The sequence below is a fragment of the Dendrobates tinctorius genome, unplaced genomic scaffold, assembly GCF_039654945.1.
Source record: "Dendrobates tinctorius isolate UK_male_01 unplaced genomic scaffold, ASM3965494v1 ptg000038l, whole genome shotgun sequence".
NCBI classification, from domain to species: Eukaryota; Metazoa; Chordata; class Amphibia; order Anura; family Dendrobatidae; genus Dendrobates; species Dendrobates tinctorius.
This window is the reverse complement of record NW_027361706.1, coordinates 22757860-22778837: the sequence shown is the minus strand read 5'-3', so window position 1 is coordinate 22778837 and position 20978 is coordinate 22757860. Positions and strand designations below refer to the sequence as shown.

Below are 20978 nucleotides of genomic sequence, written 5' to 3'. Positions count from 1 at the left end.
TCCCACATGTTTACTTTACATCAGCACAATTTTGGAACCAAAATTTTTTTTTGTTAGGAAGTTATAAGGGTTAAAAGTTGACCAGCGATTTCTCATTTTTACAACACCATTTTATTTTTAGGACCACATCACATTTGAAGCCACTTTGAGGGGTCTATATGATAGAAAATACCCAAAAGTGACACCATTCTAAAAACTGCACCCCTTAAGGTGCTCAAAACCACATTCAAGAAGTTTATTAACCCTTTAGGTGCGTCACAGGAATTTTTTTGAATATTTAAAAAAAAATGAACATCTAACTTTTTTTCATAAAAAAAATACTTCAGGTTCAATTTTTTTTATTTTACCAAGGGTAACAGGAGAAATTGAACTGCAAAAGTTATTGTGCAATTTGTCCTGAGTACGCAGATACCTGATATGTGGGGGGGAACGACTGTTTCGGCGCATGGCAGAGCTCAGAATGGAAGGAGCGCCGTTTGACTTTTTCAATGCAAAATTGGCTGGAATTCAGATTGGACGCCATGTCACGTTTGGAGAGTCCCTGATGTACCTAAACAGTGGAAACCCCCTACAAGTGACCCCATTTTGGAAACTAGACCCCCCAAGGAACTTATCTAGATATGTGGTGAGAACTTTGAACCCACAAGGGCTTTACAGAAGTTTATAACGTACAGCGGTACAATTAAAAAATCATATTTTTTCCACAAAAATGATCTATTCACCCCAATTTTTATTTTCCCAAGGGTAACAGGACCCTAAAAGTTATTGTGCAATTTGTCCTGAGTACGCTGATACCCCACATGTGGGGGTAAACCACTATTTGGGCGCATGGCAGAGCTCGGAAGGGAAGCAGCGCCATTTGACGTTTTTGGCTGGAATTGAGATCGGACACCATGTCGCGTTTGGAAAACTCCTGATGTACCAAAACAGTGGAACCCCCCCACAAATGACACCATTTTGGAAACTAGACCCCCTAAGGAACTTATCTAGATGTGTGGTGAGCACTTTGACCCCCCCAGTGCTTCACAGAAGTTTACAACGCCCGGGCGTGAAAATAAAAAAATCGTATTTTTTCCACAAACATGATCTTTTAGTCACCATTTTTTTATTTTCCCAAGGGTACCAGGAGAAATTGGACCCCAAAAGTTGTTGTCCAATTTGTCCTAAGTATGCTGATACCCCATACGTGGGAGAAAACTACTGTATGAGCACACGTCGGGGCTCGGAAGGGAAGTAGTGACGTTTTGGAATGCAGACTTTGATGGAATGGTCTGCGGGTGTCATGTTGCCTTTGGAGAGCCCCTAATGTACCTAAACAGTGGAAACCCCCCACAAATGACACCATTTTGTAAACTAGACCCCCCAAGGAACTTATCTAGATGTGTGGTGAGCACTTTGAACCCCCAAGGGCTTCACAGAAATTTATAATGCCAGGGCATGAAAATAAAAAAATCTTATTTTTTCCACAAACATGATCAATTAGTCCCCAATTTTTTTATTTTCCCAAGGGTAACAGGAGAAATTGAACCCCAAAAGTTGTTGTCCAATTTGTCCTGAGTACGCTGACACCCCATATGTGGGATAAAACTACTGTATGGACACACGTCAGGGCTCGGAAGGGAAGTAGTGACGTTTTGGAATGCAGACTTTGATGGAATGGTCTGCGGGTGTCATGTTGCCTTTGGAGAGCCCCTAATGTACCTAAACAGTGGAAACCTCCACAAGTGACCCCATTTTGGAAACAAGACCCCCTAAGGAACTTATCTAGATGTATGGTGAGCGCTTTGAACCCCCAAGGGCTTCACAGAAGTTTATAATGCCCGGGCATGAAAATAAAAAAATCGTATTTTTTTCTACAAACATGATCAATTAGTCCCCAATTTTTTCATTTTCCCAAGGGTAACAGGAGAAATTGGACCCCCAAAAGTTGTTGTTCAATTTGTCCTGAGTACGCTGACACCCCATATGTGGGAGAAAACTACTGTATGGACACACGTCGGGGCTCGGAAGGGAAGCAGTGACGTTTTGGAATGCAGACTTTGATGGAATGGTCTGCGGGTGTCATGTGCGTTTGGAGAGCCCCTGATGTAGCTAAACTATTGAAACTCCCCACAAGTGACCCCATTTTGGACACTAGACCCCCCACGGAACTTATCTAGATGTGTGGTGAGCACTTTGAACCCCCAAGTGCTTCACAGAAGTTTATAGCACTCGGACGTGAAAATAAAAAAATCATTTTTTTCCACAAAAATGATATTTTTGCCCCCAATTTTTTATTTTCCTAAGGGTAACAGGAGAAATTGGACCCCAAAAATTGTTTTGCAATTTGTCCTGAGTAGGCTGATACCCTACATGTGGGGGTAAAACACTGTTTGGGCGCATAGCAGAGCTTGGAAGGGAAGGAGCACCATTTGCCTTTTTCAACGCAGAATTGGCTGGAATTGAGATCAGACGCCATGTTGCATTTGGAGAGCCCCTGATGTGCCCAAACAGTGGAAACCCCCAATTCTAACTCCAACCCGAACCCCAACACGCCCCTAACCCTAGCCCTAACCCTAGCCCTAACCCTAGCCCTAACCCTAACCCTAACGGAAAAATGGAAATAAATACATTTTTTTTATTTTATTATTTTTCCCTAACTAAGGGGGTGATAACGGGGGGGTTTGATTTACTATTTATGGCGGTTTTTATGTTTGGCGGCTGTCGCACGCTAAAAGACGCTTTTCATTGTAAAAATAGTTTTTGCATCACCACATATTGAGAGCTATAATTTTTCCGTATTTTGACCCACCGAGTCATGTGAGGTCTTATTTTTTGCGGGACGAGTTGACGTTTTTATTGGTACCATTTTCGGGCACGTGGAATTTTTTGATCGCTTTTTATTCCGATTTTTTGGACGCAGAATGAACAAAAACCAGCGTTTCATGAATTTCTTTTGGGGGGGGTGCGTTTACACCATTCCGCGTGCGGTAAAATTGATAAAGCGGTTTTATTCTTCCGGTCAGTACGGTTACAGCGATACCTCATTTAGGTCTTTTTTTATGTTTTTGTCGGTTTTATGCAATGAAAACTATTTTATATAAAAAATAATTATTTTTGCATCGCTTTATTCAGCGAGCTATAACTTTTTTATTTTTTCGCTGATGATGCTGTGTGGCGGCTCGTTTTTTGCGGGACAAGATGACGTTTTCAGCAGTACCATGGATATTTATATGCGTCTTTTTGATCGCGCGTTATTACACTTTTTGTTTGGCGGTATGATAATAAATCATTATTTTTTGCTTCGTTTTTTATTTTTATTTTTATTTTTTAAGGGGTTCGCTAAAGGGGTTAACTAATGGGACAGTTTTATAGGGCGGGTCGTTACGGACGCGGCGATACCTAATATGTGTACTTTTATTGTTTTTTTTTTTATATTATTTCCAAAAAATGGATTTATTGGGGGAATATTTTTTTTTTTTTCTAATATATTTGGCGATTTTTTTTAAATTATTTTTACACTTTTTTTTATTTATTTTTTTACTTTATTAAATAGTCCCAGGTGGGACATCACTGTCCTGTGACAGATCGCTGATCTGTCACATCACAGATCACTGTGACAGATCAGCGATCTGACACAGGCACTGCAGAAGGCGTCCTCATGCCTGCGCTTTGCAGGCACTGAGGAAGCCAGCTTCCTGCAGGCCCCCGAAGGCCCCCGTCGCCATCTTGGATTCGGGGGCCTGGAGGAAAGGAGCCCCCCGCAGCAGCGCTGCACATTGCGCTGCCGTGGGGGGCTCAGGGAAGCACGGAGGGAGCCCCCTCCCTGCCGATGCTTCCCTTTAACCCCCGGTACATCGCGATCGTGTTTGATCGCGGTGTGCAAGGGGTTAACGTGTCGGGGGCGGTCCGTGACCGCCCCTGACACATTGTGCCGGGTGTCAGCTGTGATAATCAGCTGACACCCGGCCGCGATCAGCGGCGCTCACCACGTGGGCGCCGCTGATCGCGGTAGATGTACTATCCCGTCCACGGTCATACGGGCCCGGGTACCGTGGACGGGATAGTACGTCGGATGTCAGGAAGGGGTTAAACAAAACAATTCAGATGCAGTTGAAGTTCAGACTTTCAGCTTTCATTTGAGGGTATCCACATTAAAATTGGATGAAGGGTTTAGGAGTTTCAGCTCCTTAACATGTGCAACCCTGTTTTTAAAGGGACCAAAAGTAATTGGACAGATTAAATAATTGTAAATAAAATGTTCATTTCTAGTACTTGGTTGAAAACCCTTTGTTGGCAATGACTGCCTGAAGTCTTGAGCTCATGGACATTACCAGACGCTGTGTTTCCTCCTTTTTAATGCTCTGCCAGGCCTTCACTGCGGTGGTTTTCAGTTGCTTTTTGTTTGTGGGCCTTTCCGTCTGAAGTTTAATCTTTAACAAGTGAAATGCATGTTCAATTGGGTTGAGATCAGGTGACTGACTTGGCCATTCAAGAATATTCCACTTCTTTGCTTTAATAAACTCCTGGGTTGCTTTGGCTTTATGTTTTGGGTCATTGTCCATCTGTAGTATGAGACGACAACCAATCAGTTTGGCTGCATTTGGCTGGATCTGAGCACACAGTATGGCTCTGAATACCTCAGAATTCATTCGGCTGCTTCTGTCCTGTGTCACATCATCAATAAACACTAGTGGCCCAGTGCCACTGGCAGCCATGCATGCCCAAGCCATCACACTGCCTCCGCCGTGTTTTACAGATGATGTGGTATGCTTTGGATCATGAGCTGTACCACACCTTCGCCATACTTTTCTCTTTCCATCATTCTGGTAGAGGATGATCTTCGTTTCATCTGTCCAAAGAATGTTCTTCCAGAACTGTGCTGGCTTTTTTAGATGTTTTTTAGCAAAGTCCAGTCTAGCCTTTTTATTCTTGATGCTTATGAGTGGCTTGCACCGTGCCGTGAACTCTCTGTATTTACTTTCATGTAGTCTTCTCTTTATGGTAGATTTGGATATTTATACGCCTACCTCCTGGAGAGTGTTGTTCACTTGGTTGGCTATTGTGAAGGGGTTTCTCTTCACCATGGAGATTATTCTGCGATCATCCACTACTCTTGTCTTCCGTGGGCGCCCAGGTCTTTTTGCATTGATGAGTTCACCAGTGCTTTCTTTCTTTCTCAGGATGTACCAAACTGTAGATATTGCCACTCCTAATGTTAACACAAAGTTTCATACCTAAAATTGATCAAAATATTGGCCTTTAGTCCAAAAAAGGGGGGCAACTCTATAATCAAATTCAATTCCAGAGAACCAAATGAGTTTGAAAAATGCCCAAATAATAACCATTACATACGGTAATCATGAATTACATACACAGAGAACTATGTCTTGTGCAAAAGGTATAAATATTTTATTCACAAATTACATCTCTAAAATATCAGTAAATACAAAATATGAGTCCTATATGGTGGAAGACAGTATGGCCAGGCCACCCAACAAATTTAATAGTAAAACAACCAAATGGACAATTATTAATAGCTCTCAGGGAAGGGTTAAGCAAGAAAAATACCCCCAAATTCCTGTCTAGACACTTTAAATTAAACTACCCATCTACTTATGCACTGCATTCAAGTGCCATATGTATGGAGGATTTCTATATGCAAAATTGAAAGGCTCAGTGGCCAACCAAATAACCCCAATTACTAAAACCTAAGCTCCTATCAACAGACCAATGGTGTATGTATAACAAAGGAAATTTTCTCACCCATAGTGGGAGTCGGGGGGTCCTCGCCAATGCCCCTACGCGTTTCGCACACAAGGGCTTCCTCGGGGGGCCGTATGGCTAATTATAAGGCTGAGGGGTCTTTTATAGGGATCTTAGTATCAGTGTAAATTGGAAATGAGTGCGCGCGGCCATTTACAGCCGGCGCATCCGCAGTGGACACGGCAATCCTGCCGCGTCACTTCCGGCTGTCCCGGAAGTCAACGCACGTCAGAGCTCGCATGGTTGAGTAAATATGAACTCTTTATCTTGACCTCTGAAGGCGTATATGTATTATCAAGCTCTGAAGATTGGGATCTATTCCTTTGAAAAAAGAAAATCATCTTCTTGGATTGCTGTGTATTTCTTGGTGTTATATTCCATATATATGCACACGAATATTATGTATTGGTGTATGTAAATATCCTCTATAGACTGTATTTTATGTCTAAATATTGGCACAGATGTTTCAGTCAATGTGATCTATTTGATTTTATGTATTTTGTTCTCTGTTGCCTTTTAATATATGTAGCTCACGGTTGGGCCCTTAATAACAACGGCGACGCCTATAATATATGTTGCCCACACTTGTTGCTCTAAATAGTAATGGCGGCGCCACTATGCACTTGCGTGGTGAACGCGCCTGCCGCGTTATGAAAGGCGTCCTTACGGTGTCGGCCCAGTGTCAGGTTCTCATGGTAACCATGCGAGCTCTGACGTGCGTCGACTTCCGGGACAGCCGGAAGTGACGCGGCAGGATTGCCGTGTCAACTGCGAATGCGCCAGCTGTAAATGGCCGCTTGCACTCATTTCCAATTTACACTGATACTAAGATCCCTATAAAAGACCCCTCAGCCTTATAATTAGCCATACGGCTCTCCGAGGAAGCCCTAGTGTGCGAAACGCGTAGGGGCATTGGCGAGGACCCCCTCGACTCCCACTATGGGTGAGAAAATTTCCTTTGTTATACATACACCGGTGGTCTGTTGATAGGAGCTTAGGTTTTAGTAATTGGGGTTATTTGGTTGGCCACTGAGCCTTTCAATTTTGCATATAGAAATCCTCCATACATATGGCACTTGAATGCAGTGCATAAGTAGATGGGTAGTTTAATTTAAAGTGTCTAGACAGGAATTTTGTGGGTATTTTTCTTGCTTAACCCTTCCCTGAGAGCTATTAATAATTGTCCATTTGGTTGTTTTACTACTAATTTTGTCGGGTGGCCTGGCCATACTGTCTTCCACCATATAGGACTTATATTTTGTATTTACTGATATTTTAGAGATGTAATTTGTGAATAAAATATTTATACCTTTTGCACAAGACATAGTTCTCTGTGTATTTAATTCATGATTATGTAATGATTATTATTTGGGCAATTTTCAAACTCATTTGGTTCTCTGGAAGTGCACTCCTAATGTTGTAGCAATTTCTCGGATGGGTTTTTTCTGTTTTTGCAGCTCAAGGATGGCTTGTTTCACCTGCATGGAGAGCTCCTTTGACCGCATGTTTCCTTCACAGCAAAACCTTCCAAATGCAAGCACCACACCTCAAATCAACTCCAGGCCTTTTATCTGCTTAATTGAGAATGACATAACAAAAGGGATTGCCCACACCTGTCCATGAAATAGCCTTGGAGTCAATTGTCCAATTACTTTTGGTCCCTTTAAAAACAGGGTGGCACATATTAAGGAGCTGAAACGCCTAAACCCTTCATCCAATTTTAATGTGGACACCCTCAAATGAAAGCTGAAAGTCTGAACTTCAACTGCATCTGAATTGTTTTGTTTAAAATTCATTGTGGTAATGTCTAGAACCAAAATTAGAAAAATGTTGTCTCTGTCCAAATATATATGGACCTAACTGTATATAAATTGATTTGCATTTTGCAGTCAGAAATAAGTATTTGATCCCCTACCAACCATTAAGGGTTCTGGCTCCTACAGACCAGTTAGACGCTCCAAATCAACTCGTTACTTGCATTAAAGGCAGATGTCTTACCAAGTCACCTTTATGCAAATTGTCTCTTCGGAGAGGAAGAGGACTAGAACTCTAGTGCCACCCATTGGAACTAGTAATCCTAAAAGTCAATGTTGATCCTTTAACGAGCCTCGTCACATGACTTAGGATAAAAGCCAAACCAGAATCTCAATTTGCGGACACTTTGTTTTGGGGGTAATAAATCTCGTCACTGCCAATCGACATCGATCTGTGGCACCATGCAAAATCTCACCTCGTGGGGTATCCATGATCATGGGGAAGGTGAGAGATCAGTTTAAAACTACACGGGGAAACTTGTTAATTATCTCAAGGCAGCTGGGTCCACAGTCACCAAGAAAACCATTGGTAACACATTACACCATAAAGGTTTACTATCCAGCAGTGCCGGCAATGTCCCCCTGCTCAAGAAGGCACGTGTGCAGGCCTGTCTGAAGTTTGTCAGTGAACATCTGGATGATTCTGTGAGTGACTGGGAGAAGGTGCTGTGGTCAGATGAAACAAAAAATTAGCTCTTTGGCATTAACTCAACTCGCCATGTTTGGAGGAAGAGAAACGCTGCATGTCACCCAAAGAACACACTGTCAAGCATGGAGGTGGAAACATTATGTTTTGGAGGCGTTTGTATGCTAAGGGCACAGGACTACTTCAGCGCATCAATGGGAGAATGGATGGAGCCATGTGCCGTAAAATCCTGAGTGACAACCTCCTTCCCTCTGCCAGGACATTAAACATGGGTCGTGGCTGGATCTTCCAGCAAGACAATGACCCAAAACATACAGCCAAGGCAACAAAGGAGTGGCTCAAAAAGAAGCACATTAAAGTCATGGAGTGGCCTAGCCAGTCTCCAAACCTTAATCCCATAGAAAACTTATTGAGGGAGATGAAGCTCCGAGTTGTCAAGCGACAGCCTCAAAATCTTAGAGATGATCTGCAAAGAGGAGTGGACCAAAATTCCTCCTGACATGTGTGCAAACCTCATCATCAACTACAAAAAACATCTGACTGCTGTGCTTACCAACAAGGGTTTTGCCACCAAGTATTAAGTCTTGTTTGCCAGAGGGATCAAATACTTATTTCTCACTGCAAAACGCAAATAAATTTATATAATTTATTCAATGTGATTTTCTGGGTTTTATTTTTGATATTCTATCACTCAATGTGAAACCTAACCTACCCTTAAAATTATAGTCTGTTCATGTCTTTGTCAGTGGGCAAACTTACAAAATCGGCAAGGGATCAAATAATTATTTCCTTCACTGTATATACAGTATACAACAAACTGATGGCATGAAAGCAGGAGAGCATAGCAGCCAGCTAGGATAAAAAAAAATGAAGAGAGAAAAAAGGAAAAGAGGGAGAATTCTTTTTTATGCTTTTACAGGCCCTGGACCCGAATTGTACCATGGGTTTTCCATGGAAACCCGTGTTCGGGACCTTGTGACCGAACACTGTGTGTTCGGTACGGGTCCAGAACCTTACAGTTCTGGTTCGCCCATCCCTAATAAAGAACAAAAAAAGGAGACATTTTTAAAAATACTCACATATGAAATAATTATTGGACAGCAGAATAATATATGCAGTTTGTATGTGAGAAAGACTTGGCGTTGGTGCTTGGCATGACAATTAAAAATGTCTGAAATTGCTCACTTATCCAATTTCCCTAAAGCCGGTTGATTAAAAAGGGAAAATTCTGTAAATTCTGTCTGGTGTAAACTATCATACCCTTGTCAGAATTTTGCAAGAGTTTTTTTTTTTTACATTATGAAATTGAGAGAGAAAACCTGTGTGCTAGCCCATTCTTATTTTTTTTTCATGGAAAAGTCATCAGGGACGGGGCTTAACGCTTTACCCCAAGCTAATGCACAGGGAGACAGACTGTTTATTAGACAAAATTCTAACATTTTTGTGTTCTCCAAAATTCATGATTTTTGCAATGAGGAGGGTCCGCTAACTCCCTCAGGTGATGGGGTATGGGTTTTTTTTTTGTGAACTCAATCCTTTGTTCCCAAAGAAAATAAGCTTCGGCCAGAAGGGTTTGTGAGTGACATATTTTTTTGGGTCCATTGACGTCCATGGAGAAGGTGTGAGAATTATATTTTAGACAAATATTAGCTTAAAAGGATTGTTCAACATAGAAGGAAGCTTTCTATGTTAGCACATGATCAATAAAATTTATGAAGGTGGCTGGCTAACTGGCTCATTTTAATAGCTAAGCCAGTTCCCTTCTCTATTAATAGTTGTGACAATCAGTGACAGGGAATAAGGTTGGCTTTGCTACGGAAATATGCAGTCAATTCATACATATCACTGGCCACAGGGTAACAGACAGCTCCCTTGTGAATCAAACCCAATGAGTACCTGGAAGGATCAGTACCACTTCTAATCTGTCGCTGATATATTGAGTTGAGAACAGATTTCCTAATTTAAGTATATTACTAAATTTCATCTTTTTGCACTTTCTAAGCATTAAAATACATTTTTTAAACACTAGACAACACTTTTAAGGTTCCATATTATCCTAGCCCGAGGCTGCAGGGTATATACACTCCGTTATTATCAGTCTACCTTTACAACCATGTGAGGTCAATCACACATACTTGCTTTTTGGTGTTTGGTAAAAAGAGCACAAAATACTTTTTTTTTGTTATCTTTGTATCATTCGTTTAACTCCAGAAAATTAGCAAATAAAAGGTGCAAATGTTTGCACAATTCGTATTTGCTTAAAAACATTTGTGACCTGTGTGGTTTCCGGTTGCTAAATCTCTTCCGAAAAGTGATCAGGACTTAGATAATATTTGAGACAAAACCAGAAACAGGCAGAGATGCTTACCTGTCTATACAGGCCTCAATACAACTGCACTAACAGGGTGCAGAGGACCCAAGTAAAATGGCAACTGCACAGGTGCAATAATACCTAATGAGACAGCCAGCCTTCCACCAGGGATTGGCCGTGTGGTACCCCAGTGCACACAGGATGCATTTTAGTTGGCACTGGGCAGCCCCCCTATATGGTGTTACTAAGAGGCTGTGAACCATACGCTCTGCATTCCCTGTGAACACTGCCACATACGGATTATTTTTTTGCACTGGTGTGTCCCAGGCATCTCTGCCTGTTTCTGTTTTTTTCTTAGTTGAAGGTATGAGAATTTCATTATGGCTAGGGTCACACAAGCATATATTCTCTCCTCTGAGAGAATCGGAATGATTACTGTAATGAAACATCAATCAAACTCAGATCTGAGTTTAATCAGAGAGCCAGCTTAGTGTGATCTGATACTCTCAGATGAGAGAATCGTACATAGCACAGGTGCGGAGAAGATGGAGAACACTTAATTTCTCCGTCTTCTCCATTCCGTGAGTCCGTGAAAATTGGACTGCACTCAGATGTCATTCAAGTGCAGTCCAATGTTATTCATGCACTCATAGGCTTGAATGGGTGAGTGGCTTCCGATTTTGCAGTGAAATCGCAGCATGCTGTGAATTTTTTCACAGGCAGATTCAGTCAGTGAAAAAAATCAGAAATCAGCACTGACCCACTAAATAACATTGGTCCGAATGCAATCTGACAAAAAAAAAAATCGGATAGCATGTATACAGTGATGTGTGCGAGCCCTATAACTTATACTAGAAAGTGGGCAAATTTATATTATAAATTAACTCCAGCCTATAGTTATAGTATATTTCTGACTGTCTCATGGAAGCCCCAAAAGATGCACCAAATTTATTAGCGACATGGGCCTTCGTAATGAATTTGGCGCATTGTATTCCACAAATCTTGATGAATCATCCCCTTTGATTTGCATTTTCGCCATTTACCCCAAGATATAAATAACAGAAACCTAAAAATGTCCCCCCCCCCCTAGAAGCTTCAACTTTCCTAATAACAAAGGAATCAAACAAGTGACAAAATGAACAATTGGTGGAGAAAGGTTAACCTTGATGCACCGAGTTCTTTTTTCAACCTATGTAACTATGTAAGGTATATCACAGCTATACAGGGCCGCCATCAGGGCATTACTGCCCTGACTGGCATATGAGGCTCGCATCGGGCCCGGTCTCCTCTGCTCATCGGGCCCATACAGGCAGGTAAACCGGGACCTTAGCGAGGCGCTGCAGCAGCTAAACGTTATTTGTAGAATGTCAATAGTTAATTTGTAGAATGTCAATAGTTAACAGCCGCCAGCAAATCGGAGACTGGCAGCAGACGTCAGCCGCAGCGCGCACTTCAGCTGCGTGGAGGGACGGAGCCTCGCCGCTGGAGCGCGGCCAGGTAAGAAGAACTTGTTGTTTTGTTTGTTTTGGTTTTTTTTTAATTTTTGAGAGCAGCGATCAAGGGGGCCCGGGGTAGACTGTGAGACGGGGGTAGAATGCTGGACGCTGGGGCAGAATGCAAGACACTGGGGCAGAATGCTGGACACTGGGGCAGAATGCAAGACACTGGGGCAGAATGCAAGACACTGGGGCAGAATGCAAGACACTGGGGCAGAATGCAAGACACTGGGGCAGAATGCAAGACACTGGGGCAGAATGCAAGACACTGGGGCAGAATGCAAGACACTGGGGCAGAATGCAAGACACTGGGGCAGAATGCAAGACACTGGGGCAGAATGCAAGACACTGGGGCAGAATGCAAGACACTGGGGCAGAATGCAAGACACTGGGGCAGAATGCTGGACACTGGGGCAGAATGCTGGACACTGGGGCAGAATGCTGGACACTGGGGCAGAATGCTGGACACTGGGGCAGAATGCTGGACACTGGGGCAGAATGCTGGACACTGGGGCAGAATGCTGTAAACGGGGGCAGAATGCATCACATGGGGGCAGAATGCAACACACTGGGGCAGAATGCAAGACACTGGGGCAGAATGCAAGACACTGGGGCAGAATGCAAGACACTGGGGCAGAATGCAAGACGCTGGGGCAGAATGCTGGACGCTGGGGCAGAATGTAGACATGGGGGCAGAATGCTGGACACTGGGGCAGAATGCTGGACACTGGGGCAGAATGCTGGACACTGGGGCAGAATGCTGGACACTGGGGCAGAATGCTGGACACTGGGGCAGAATGCTGGACACTGGGGCAGAATGCTGGACACTGGGGCAGAATGCTGGACACTGGGGCAGAATGCATCACATGGGGGCAGAATGCAAGACACTGGGGCAGAATGCAAGACACTGGGGCAGAATGCAAGACACTGGGGCAGAATGCAAGACACTGGGGCAGAATGCTGGACGCTGGGGCAGAATGTAGACATGGGGGCAGAATGCTGGACACTGGGGCAGAATGCTGGACACTGGGGCAGAATGCTGGACACTGGGGCAGAATGCTGGACACTGGGGCAGAATGCTGGACACTGGGGCAGAATGCATCACATGGGGGCAGAATGCAAGACACTGGGGCAGAATGCAAGACACTGGGGCAGAATGCAAGACACTGGGGCAGAATGCTGGACGCTGGGGCAGAATGTAGACATGGGGGCAGAATGCTGGACACTGGGGCAGAATGCTGGACACTGGGGCAGAATGCTGGACACTGGGGCAGAATGCTGGACACTGGGGCAGAATGCATCACATGGGGGCAGAATGCAACACACTGGGGCAGAATGCAAGACACTGGGGCAGAATGCAAGACACTGGGGCAGAATGCAAGACACTGGGGCAGAATGCTGGACGCTGGGGCAGAATGTAGACATGGGGGCAGAATGCTGGACACTGGGGCAGAATGCAGACATGGGGCAGAATGCTGGACGCTGGGGCACAACGCTGGAAGCTGGGGCAGAATGCAGGACATGGGGGCAGAATGTGACAGTGAGACATAGGAGGGGGCAGAATGTGACAGTAAGACACTGGAGGGGCAGAATGCGAGATACGGGGCATTATTGGATACACGGGGCAGAATGGAGATACAGGGCATGATTGGAAACAGATCGCACAGGATCATGGGGCAGGATGGTTACGATGGAGACAGATGGGGCAGGATGGGGAGATGCTATGGGGCAGAATGGATACTCATGAGGGTGGGATGGGAGAACATATGGCTGGAGCCAGGAATGAGACACACGGGGGCCAGGATGGGGAATATTATTACCATATTACCATAGGGGATAATTAAGGGATATTATTACTGCAGTGATGTATTTTATTTTTTGAGTATACTGTTTTAAATGGGGGGGGGGGGGCGGTACTGTTACTGTGCAGAGCGACACTATGTCGCCTTTTTTTCTTCATGTGGTGTAATGTAGAAGTTGGGAAAAAATAAGTAATGTGTTCTGCAAGCGGAGCTCTAGATAACTGTGTTATTTCCTGTAGAGACGAGTGCTGGCTGGAAGAAGTGATGGCGATCTGTGCTGGATGAAAGATGAAAAGCGAAGATGAAGGACTTCACCTAGAGACATCACTGGTGAGTTAGTGTGTTACCTATACACTTACACTATACACTGTATACTATATACAGATGTCCTGTGTATAATGTCACCAGTGATCACTATTACCTGGCTGTACATTATATACAGAGCTCCTGTGTATAATGTCATTGATCACTGTATTACCTGTACACATACACTGCATACTAAGTACAGCTCTCCTGTGCATAATGGCACTTATGGTGGATGATAGTATTATGTTTTTTTTATTAATGATTAGTATTGCATTATTCAGTCACCATGTGGTGGTAATATGTTGTCTGGGCACGGTACGGTGGTATTTGTCCTTTGTATGTGCTATTACTTGGTCACTTTGTGGTGGTAATATGTGGTCTGGTCATGGTGCGGTGGTATTTGTTCCTTGTATGTGATATTATTCGGTCACTGTGGTGGTAATATGTGGTTTGGACATGGTGTAGCGGTATTTGTTCCTTGTATGTGATATTATTGGTCATTTTAAAAATTGAAAAATAAATAAAAATATACCTAAATTGTATTGCATATTTTAACAAATATTAATAGGTTACAGGAGAGTAGGGCCTGGCCAAAAGTGTCTACCATGTTATGGTGGCGGCTTTAAAAAATCTTTTGACCAAAACAAAAGCTGCCGGCTATATGTGTGATCTGGTGATGGGAACTGTTAATGTGTGATAGGTGAGAAGTGGAGTTTTTTCAAGAGAGGGGGCGGTGGGACTGTGGCCAGTTCAAGGGGGGAGGCGGGGCTGGTGGAGCCTGGGCGGAGTCTCAAGGGGGCCCCGAAAATTTTGCCAGTATGGGGCCCCGAAATTCCTAGTGGCAGCCCTGCAGCTATATTTCTGTTATGAGATGGCAAAATCAACATGGTCGTAGGGAGCAAATTGATCCTTCTTATGATGTTCTTAAGGGGTTTGATTACTTATATTTTCAACTATTATATTTCAATTACCAATGAAACTATATCCAGAGACTAGGCTTACACATCGCTTATACCCATGTGGCTCAGGTTGTATACAATACAGATATGGTGGAGATTTAAAGATAGTACTTAGCGGGGGCACGCGTGTCAATATGTGCCCTTTCTCTTCTCTAACCATTCTGGAGACGTGTCATTATGCATTTTTTCTACATGTACCTTTATCTGCGATAACGCTATCAGAGTGCTTAGGACGGTACACAACACCATGTTCTCCCTTTGATGATGACTCTTCCATTTTCTGATTTTTCAAAGATTGTATTTTCAATTGCGGTTTCTGTAAATCGGTTTTCATGCCTGTCCAGCTCCTTGCCGATTTTGGCTTTACTGTCTGTCCTGCTGGTGTTTTCTCTGACTGAGCCACAATGGATAAGCCGGGATTTACCATCCCCAGCCTGTCAAAGAGATCAATAAGAGTTATTTCTTACCGGGAAGAGGATGAAGCCAACACATATTATCTTGTATAAAGCACTTCAGTAGAACGCATCAAATCGTACCTTCACATCATGAATATTTCACAAGCAGTGTGTATTATTAATATATTCACAACATGTGTGTCATGTAATTTCTGCACATATGCAAAAACATATCCATAGCCTATAATGAGGAAAATATGTCCTCTCAGTACACGGTTGAGCAGCAGTTTTGACAGTACAGCTTTCTTCTTTAAAGGAAATTTGATACCAAAGTATTTATTACCTCATCTTAGAGCAGCATAATGTAGATTCAAACACCCATTGATGGGTCACTTACTGGGCTGCTTGCTCCAGTTTTGATAAAACCCATGTTTATCTGATTCAGATGTAGCAGTTCTCTGAATGCAGAGCTCTATATGACCCCGCCCCCACCACTGATTGGCAGATGGTGTGGGTGGAGTTATATGCAGCTAATCATTCAGCTCACACTGTCTGCCAATCAGTGATGTGGGCAGGGTTATATACAACTAAGCAGTTAGGCAACGTGCACATGTTCAGTATTTGATCAGTATTTTACATTAGCATTTCTAAGCCAAAAACAAAAGTGTGTGATAAATACAGAAGTGGTGACGTGTTTCTATTATACTTTTCCTCTGATTGTTCCAATCCTGGTTTTGGCTTACAAATACGGATATAAAATACTGACCAAATACTGAACATGTGCACGTAACCTAACTGCTTAGTTGTATATAACCCCGCCCACATCACTGATTGGCAGACAGTGTGGGCAGGATTAAACAGTGTGGGCTGGATGATTAGCTGCATATAACTCCACCCACACCATCTGCCAATCAGTGGTGTGGGTGGGGTTATACAGAACTCAGCAGTATGAGAACTAGTAGATCTGCAGCAGAGAAAATAGGGATTCTGTTAAAACTGGGCAAGCAGCCCAGTAAGCGACACATTACTGGAATCTGGGTCTCTGCTCCCACATTATGCTCTACTCAGATGGGGTAGCAAAATCCTGGTTACAGATTCCTTTTAATATTAGCTAATTGACAGGACTATTATAATCCTAAAATCACAGTTGTCCTATAAATCATTCTGGAAAGCAAAAAATTTGCCTTGTGACTACTGCATTAATTATAGAAGTCCAATTAAAGGAACTGCATACTATTACCTTTTGACAGAGTTGTTCTGCTCCAGGCTCAAGGAGTTAGTTTCTGAGAATATGACACGTGGAAATGTTTCATTCTTTGTGCATGTCATTGCTGGTATAATAAAAAAAAGGAATATACATATATTATTCAAAGAGCAGACGATTAAAGAAACGCCAATCCATTTAAGAGCAAGCATGGGTCAATTCATACATACGTGAGGAGAGCAGAAACCATGATAATTGCAAGGATCTGTTAATTTGATTTTAGCTATATTGGAGATTGATGATTGACAGGGTGTGAAAGCTGATATTACAGACTTCACTGTCCTCTACACTGATCTTGGAGCCCCTTCAATTGACAACCTCTGCGATATGCTTGTTATTAGAAAGCACACTGCAGCGCTTGTTATTTAAAGTGGCCGGCGCTCCTAAGAATCAGCAGGGTCAGTGTGGTGGACAGGGATGACTGCCATATGAGTTTGTTGATGACCTGCCAATGCTTTGCAGCGCAGGTGCTGGGTCCTTCAACTGACAAGCTCTGCAAAGTGCTTTCTAATGACAAGGACATCACAGCATTTGTCAATTAAAGGGCCAGTGCTCCAAATCATTGTCAGGATCCGTGAAGACTGATCTGAGCTCATATGTTCAGACTGATGTCAATCATATTAAGGCAGCTCTTTCCCCATCAGGAAAAGAGTGATCTGCTCCTTTCAGTCCATCTGAATCCTGTGCCCAGATGAGGACGGACAGGACGTAGCAGACAAGACGTAGTGCCTGCAAGTCAGCAAAGAATTACGTGACTCACAGCAAGATCTGCTTATAGAAGCGCAGGTAATGAAAGTTTATTAGAAAAGTGGCTACTAGGAAGAGTTAGGACACATGAAAATGGGTCAAATAGTAGTGGAAAACCTTTTAAATAACATCGCAAAAGCACCAATTCCAAGCCCCATTGTCTTTTTATTCCAGTGATCGTCGAAAGTCATTGTGTTTGTATTCCACATTTTGGTGGCATATAGTAGTGATATGACATCAATATCTATGTTGACCCAATTCCTTCTAGATTTGTTATATATGGAACCAGCCAAAAGTTTGGACACACCTGTTCATGCAATTCTTTTTCGTGTTCTTATTGGAAATTGGACATTGCAGACTCAGACTGAAGACAGCAAAAATACAAAGAAATACACATGAAAACAAGGGGTAAATAAACACTGAAACAAAACAGAATATGTCAAGCCTTAGATTCCTCAAAGCATCCCCTTTTAATCTAAGACAGCAGCGTTACACATCATTGTCATTCTCTCAATCAACTTCAGCAGGAACTTTCCCAACATTCTTGACGGAGTTGCTGAGCACATGTTGGCTGCTTTTCCTTCACTTTGTGGTCCAACTGTTCTCAAACCTACTCAACTGAGTTGAGGTCCAGTAGTTGTGGAGGTCATATCATCTGGCACAACACTCCACCCCTCTCCTTCTTGATCACATAGCCTTTACATAGCTTGGAAGTGTTTTGAGTCATTGTCCTGTTGCAAAACAAATGATGGTCCCATTAAGTGCAAACTAGATGGGATGGCATGTTGTTGCAGAATGCTGTGGTAGCCATGCCAGGTAAGTGAGCCTTGAAATTGGAATAAATCAACAATAGTGTAACAAGGAAAACCACCTCACACCATCACACTTCCCCCTCAATGCTTCACAATGGGCACCAGATGGTAGAAACCATCCATTCACTTTTTTACATCTTACAAAGACATGGTGGTTGGCACTAAAATCTCTCATTTTAACTAATCAGACCACAGTATACTGTAGAATGCCGCTGATCTAATGTCCAGTCCTAGTGTTGCTTGGTCCAAAGAAGTCTCTTCTTGTTTGTGGCCCTCAGTAATTACTGTTCTGCAGCAATTCAACCATAAAGGCCGGCTTCGACAGTTGATATTGAGATGTGTCTGCTACTTGATGTCTGTGCATCATTTAGGAGGCCTGTTACCTGAGGTTCTGGCAATTTACATTATGTGAAGATAGTAACTCTAATGAACTTATCCTCTGCAGCAGAGGAAATTTTTAGTTGTCCTTTCCTGCGGCGGTCCTCATGAAAGTAAGTTTTATCACAGAGATTGATAAATTTTATGCAAGCACGTAAGGATATAAAGCAGTTTCAGAGAATGCAAGAGTGTGTAAAGCTATCACCAGAATAAAAGGGGTATACTTTGAGGAATGTAAGAAATGGAGATAGGTAGCCAGCAGAAAATCCAGGGAAAATTCATTAAAAACAGTAAATTTATTTATAAATTCTTTAAAAATGCAAAAACAAAAGAAAAAAAGAGCAATTCCCAGGAATATTCCCAGTTTGTCTCATGTGTTTCAAACTGTCATGTTCTTAAACATAGTCTGGCATAGTTTCCTGATGCAAGTGAATGCCTTAAGTAGTAATGTGGAGAAGAAATGACTTACCAAACTAACTTTCATTTAAAAAAGAAAAAAAAAAAAAAGAAAAAGGGAAGAAAATCCAATATAATCAATAAATAATTAATGGATATACAACAATGTGGCTATTCCAATAGGAACAAATAAAAAAAACACTGCATGAACAGGTCTGCCCAAGCTTTTGACTGTTATTGTAAGCAGATTGGATTTAAAAAAAAAAATGAGTAAAAAAAAAAAAAGGCTACCTCAATTAACGGATTATGCAAATTAAAAATGCACCACTGTCCAATCTCCACATAATTCTCATATATCTTTTTGGCAGAATAAAGCAGGTTATTTTCCAGAGTTTCAAAGTAAGTCAATTGTAGTGTTATCACAGTAATATGATTTATTATTTACTGCAGCTCAGGAGAAGCCGCGGAGAGAACGATGATTAGTCATTATTATAAAAGTCCACTCCTCACTCTTCATATTAGTCAGGTGATATATCCCTAATTATTACTACAGTACTCAATGTATTATAGGGGTTGTAGCCAGTATATAAGTTATTGATAGGATAGGAGATAACCCATTGGTCGCTGGCATCCACCACTGGAGCCCCAGCAATCCAGATAACAAGACTGTGCAGAGCAGTTTGAATGTAGCAGGTATCAAGCATGGGCACCTCTGCTCCATCCACTCCCTATGCCTAGCGCAGTACTTGCCTTGTTACGGTTTTAATTTACATCAGATTCCATTATAGGGTGACCAATCTGTCTTACGACAAATCCAAGCTGTTAATGGTCAACCATACTAATTTATAATGGGCAACATAAAGGTTTTCATAGTTTTGGCGATGGAATAAGAGCATACTGTGTATGGGGGCCTGTGGTGGCATCATACTGTGTATGGGGGCCTGTGGTGGCATCATACTGTGTATAGGGGTCTGTGGTGGCATCATATTGTGTGGGGTGGGCTGTGGTGGCATCATATTGTGTGTTGGAGCTGTGGAGGCATCATACTGTGTGTGGGAGCTGTGGAGGCATCATACTGTGTAGGGGGGCTGTGGTGGCATCATACTGTGTGGGGGGGCTGTGGTGGAATCAAATTGTGTGCGGGCGCTGTGGAGGCATCATACTGTGTGGAGGTTGTGGTGACCATCATACTGTGTGGGGGACTCTGATGATAATACTGTGTAGAAATGTGCAGTGGACATGATGCTGTGGTGGCTTTACATTGTGAGTGGGGGCCGTGAGGCATCACACTGTGTGTGGGGGAGCTATGGTAGCAGCATACTGTGTGGGGGCTGTGGCGACCATCATACTGTGTGGTTGGCTCTGATGACTATACTGTTTGGAAGTCTGTGGTGGACATCATACTATGTGGAAGACTTTGATTATCATCATACTGTGTGAGGGGTCTGTGGTGGTCATCATACTATGTATAGCTAGCTGCGATGACAACATACTGTTTGGGGGGCTCTAGTGACGATAGCATATATGGTGCGGAATAACTAAGGAGGCGCAGGGGAGTATTATTATTACAAGGAAGGACAGTGGGAACATTCTTACTGTGTATGGGCAGAAACGGGGCACTATTATTGTGTGGAGTACAAAGAGAGGAAACTATTACTGTACAGGACACAAAGGGGGCATTATTACTGTGTAGGGCACTGGTATTAGCACTATATGGTTTGTGTAGAGGTTAGGGAATGTAAAGAGGCGGCTGGAAAGCAATAAGCCAAACATACAGTACTGACAAAAAGTTTGGACACACCTTCTCATTCAAAGAGTTTTTTTTTATTTTCATGACTATGAAAATTGTAGATTCACTCTGAAGGCATCAAAACTATGAATTAACATGTGGAATTATATAATTAACA

General features: G+C 42.7%; 1 protein-coding gene across 1 annotated transcript in view; it reads right to left on the bottom strand.

Moving 5' to 3' along the window:
* Window positions 1–20978, bottom strand: part of CFAP92 (cilia and flagella associated protein 92 (putative)) — a 184067-nt gene that overhangs the window by 102869 nt on the left and 60220 nt on the right. Inside the window, exons 6-7 of the mRNA XM_073574273.1 lie at window positions 16715–16805; window positions 15278–15513 (exon numbers count right to left, since the gene is read on the bottom strand). Of these exons, the coding sequence (XP_073430374.1) occupies window positions 15278–15513; window positions 16715–16805 (327 nt within the window). The remainder of the gene's footprint in view (window positions 1–15277; window positions 15514–16714; window positions 16806–20978) is intronic.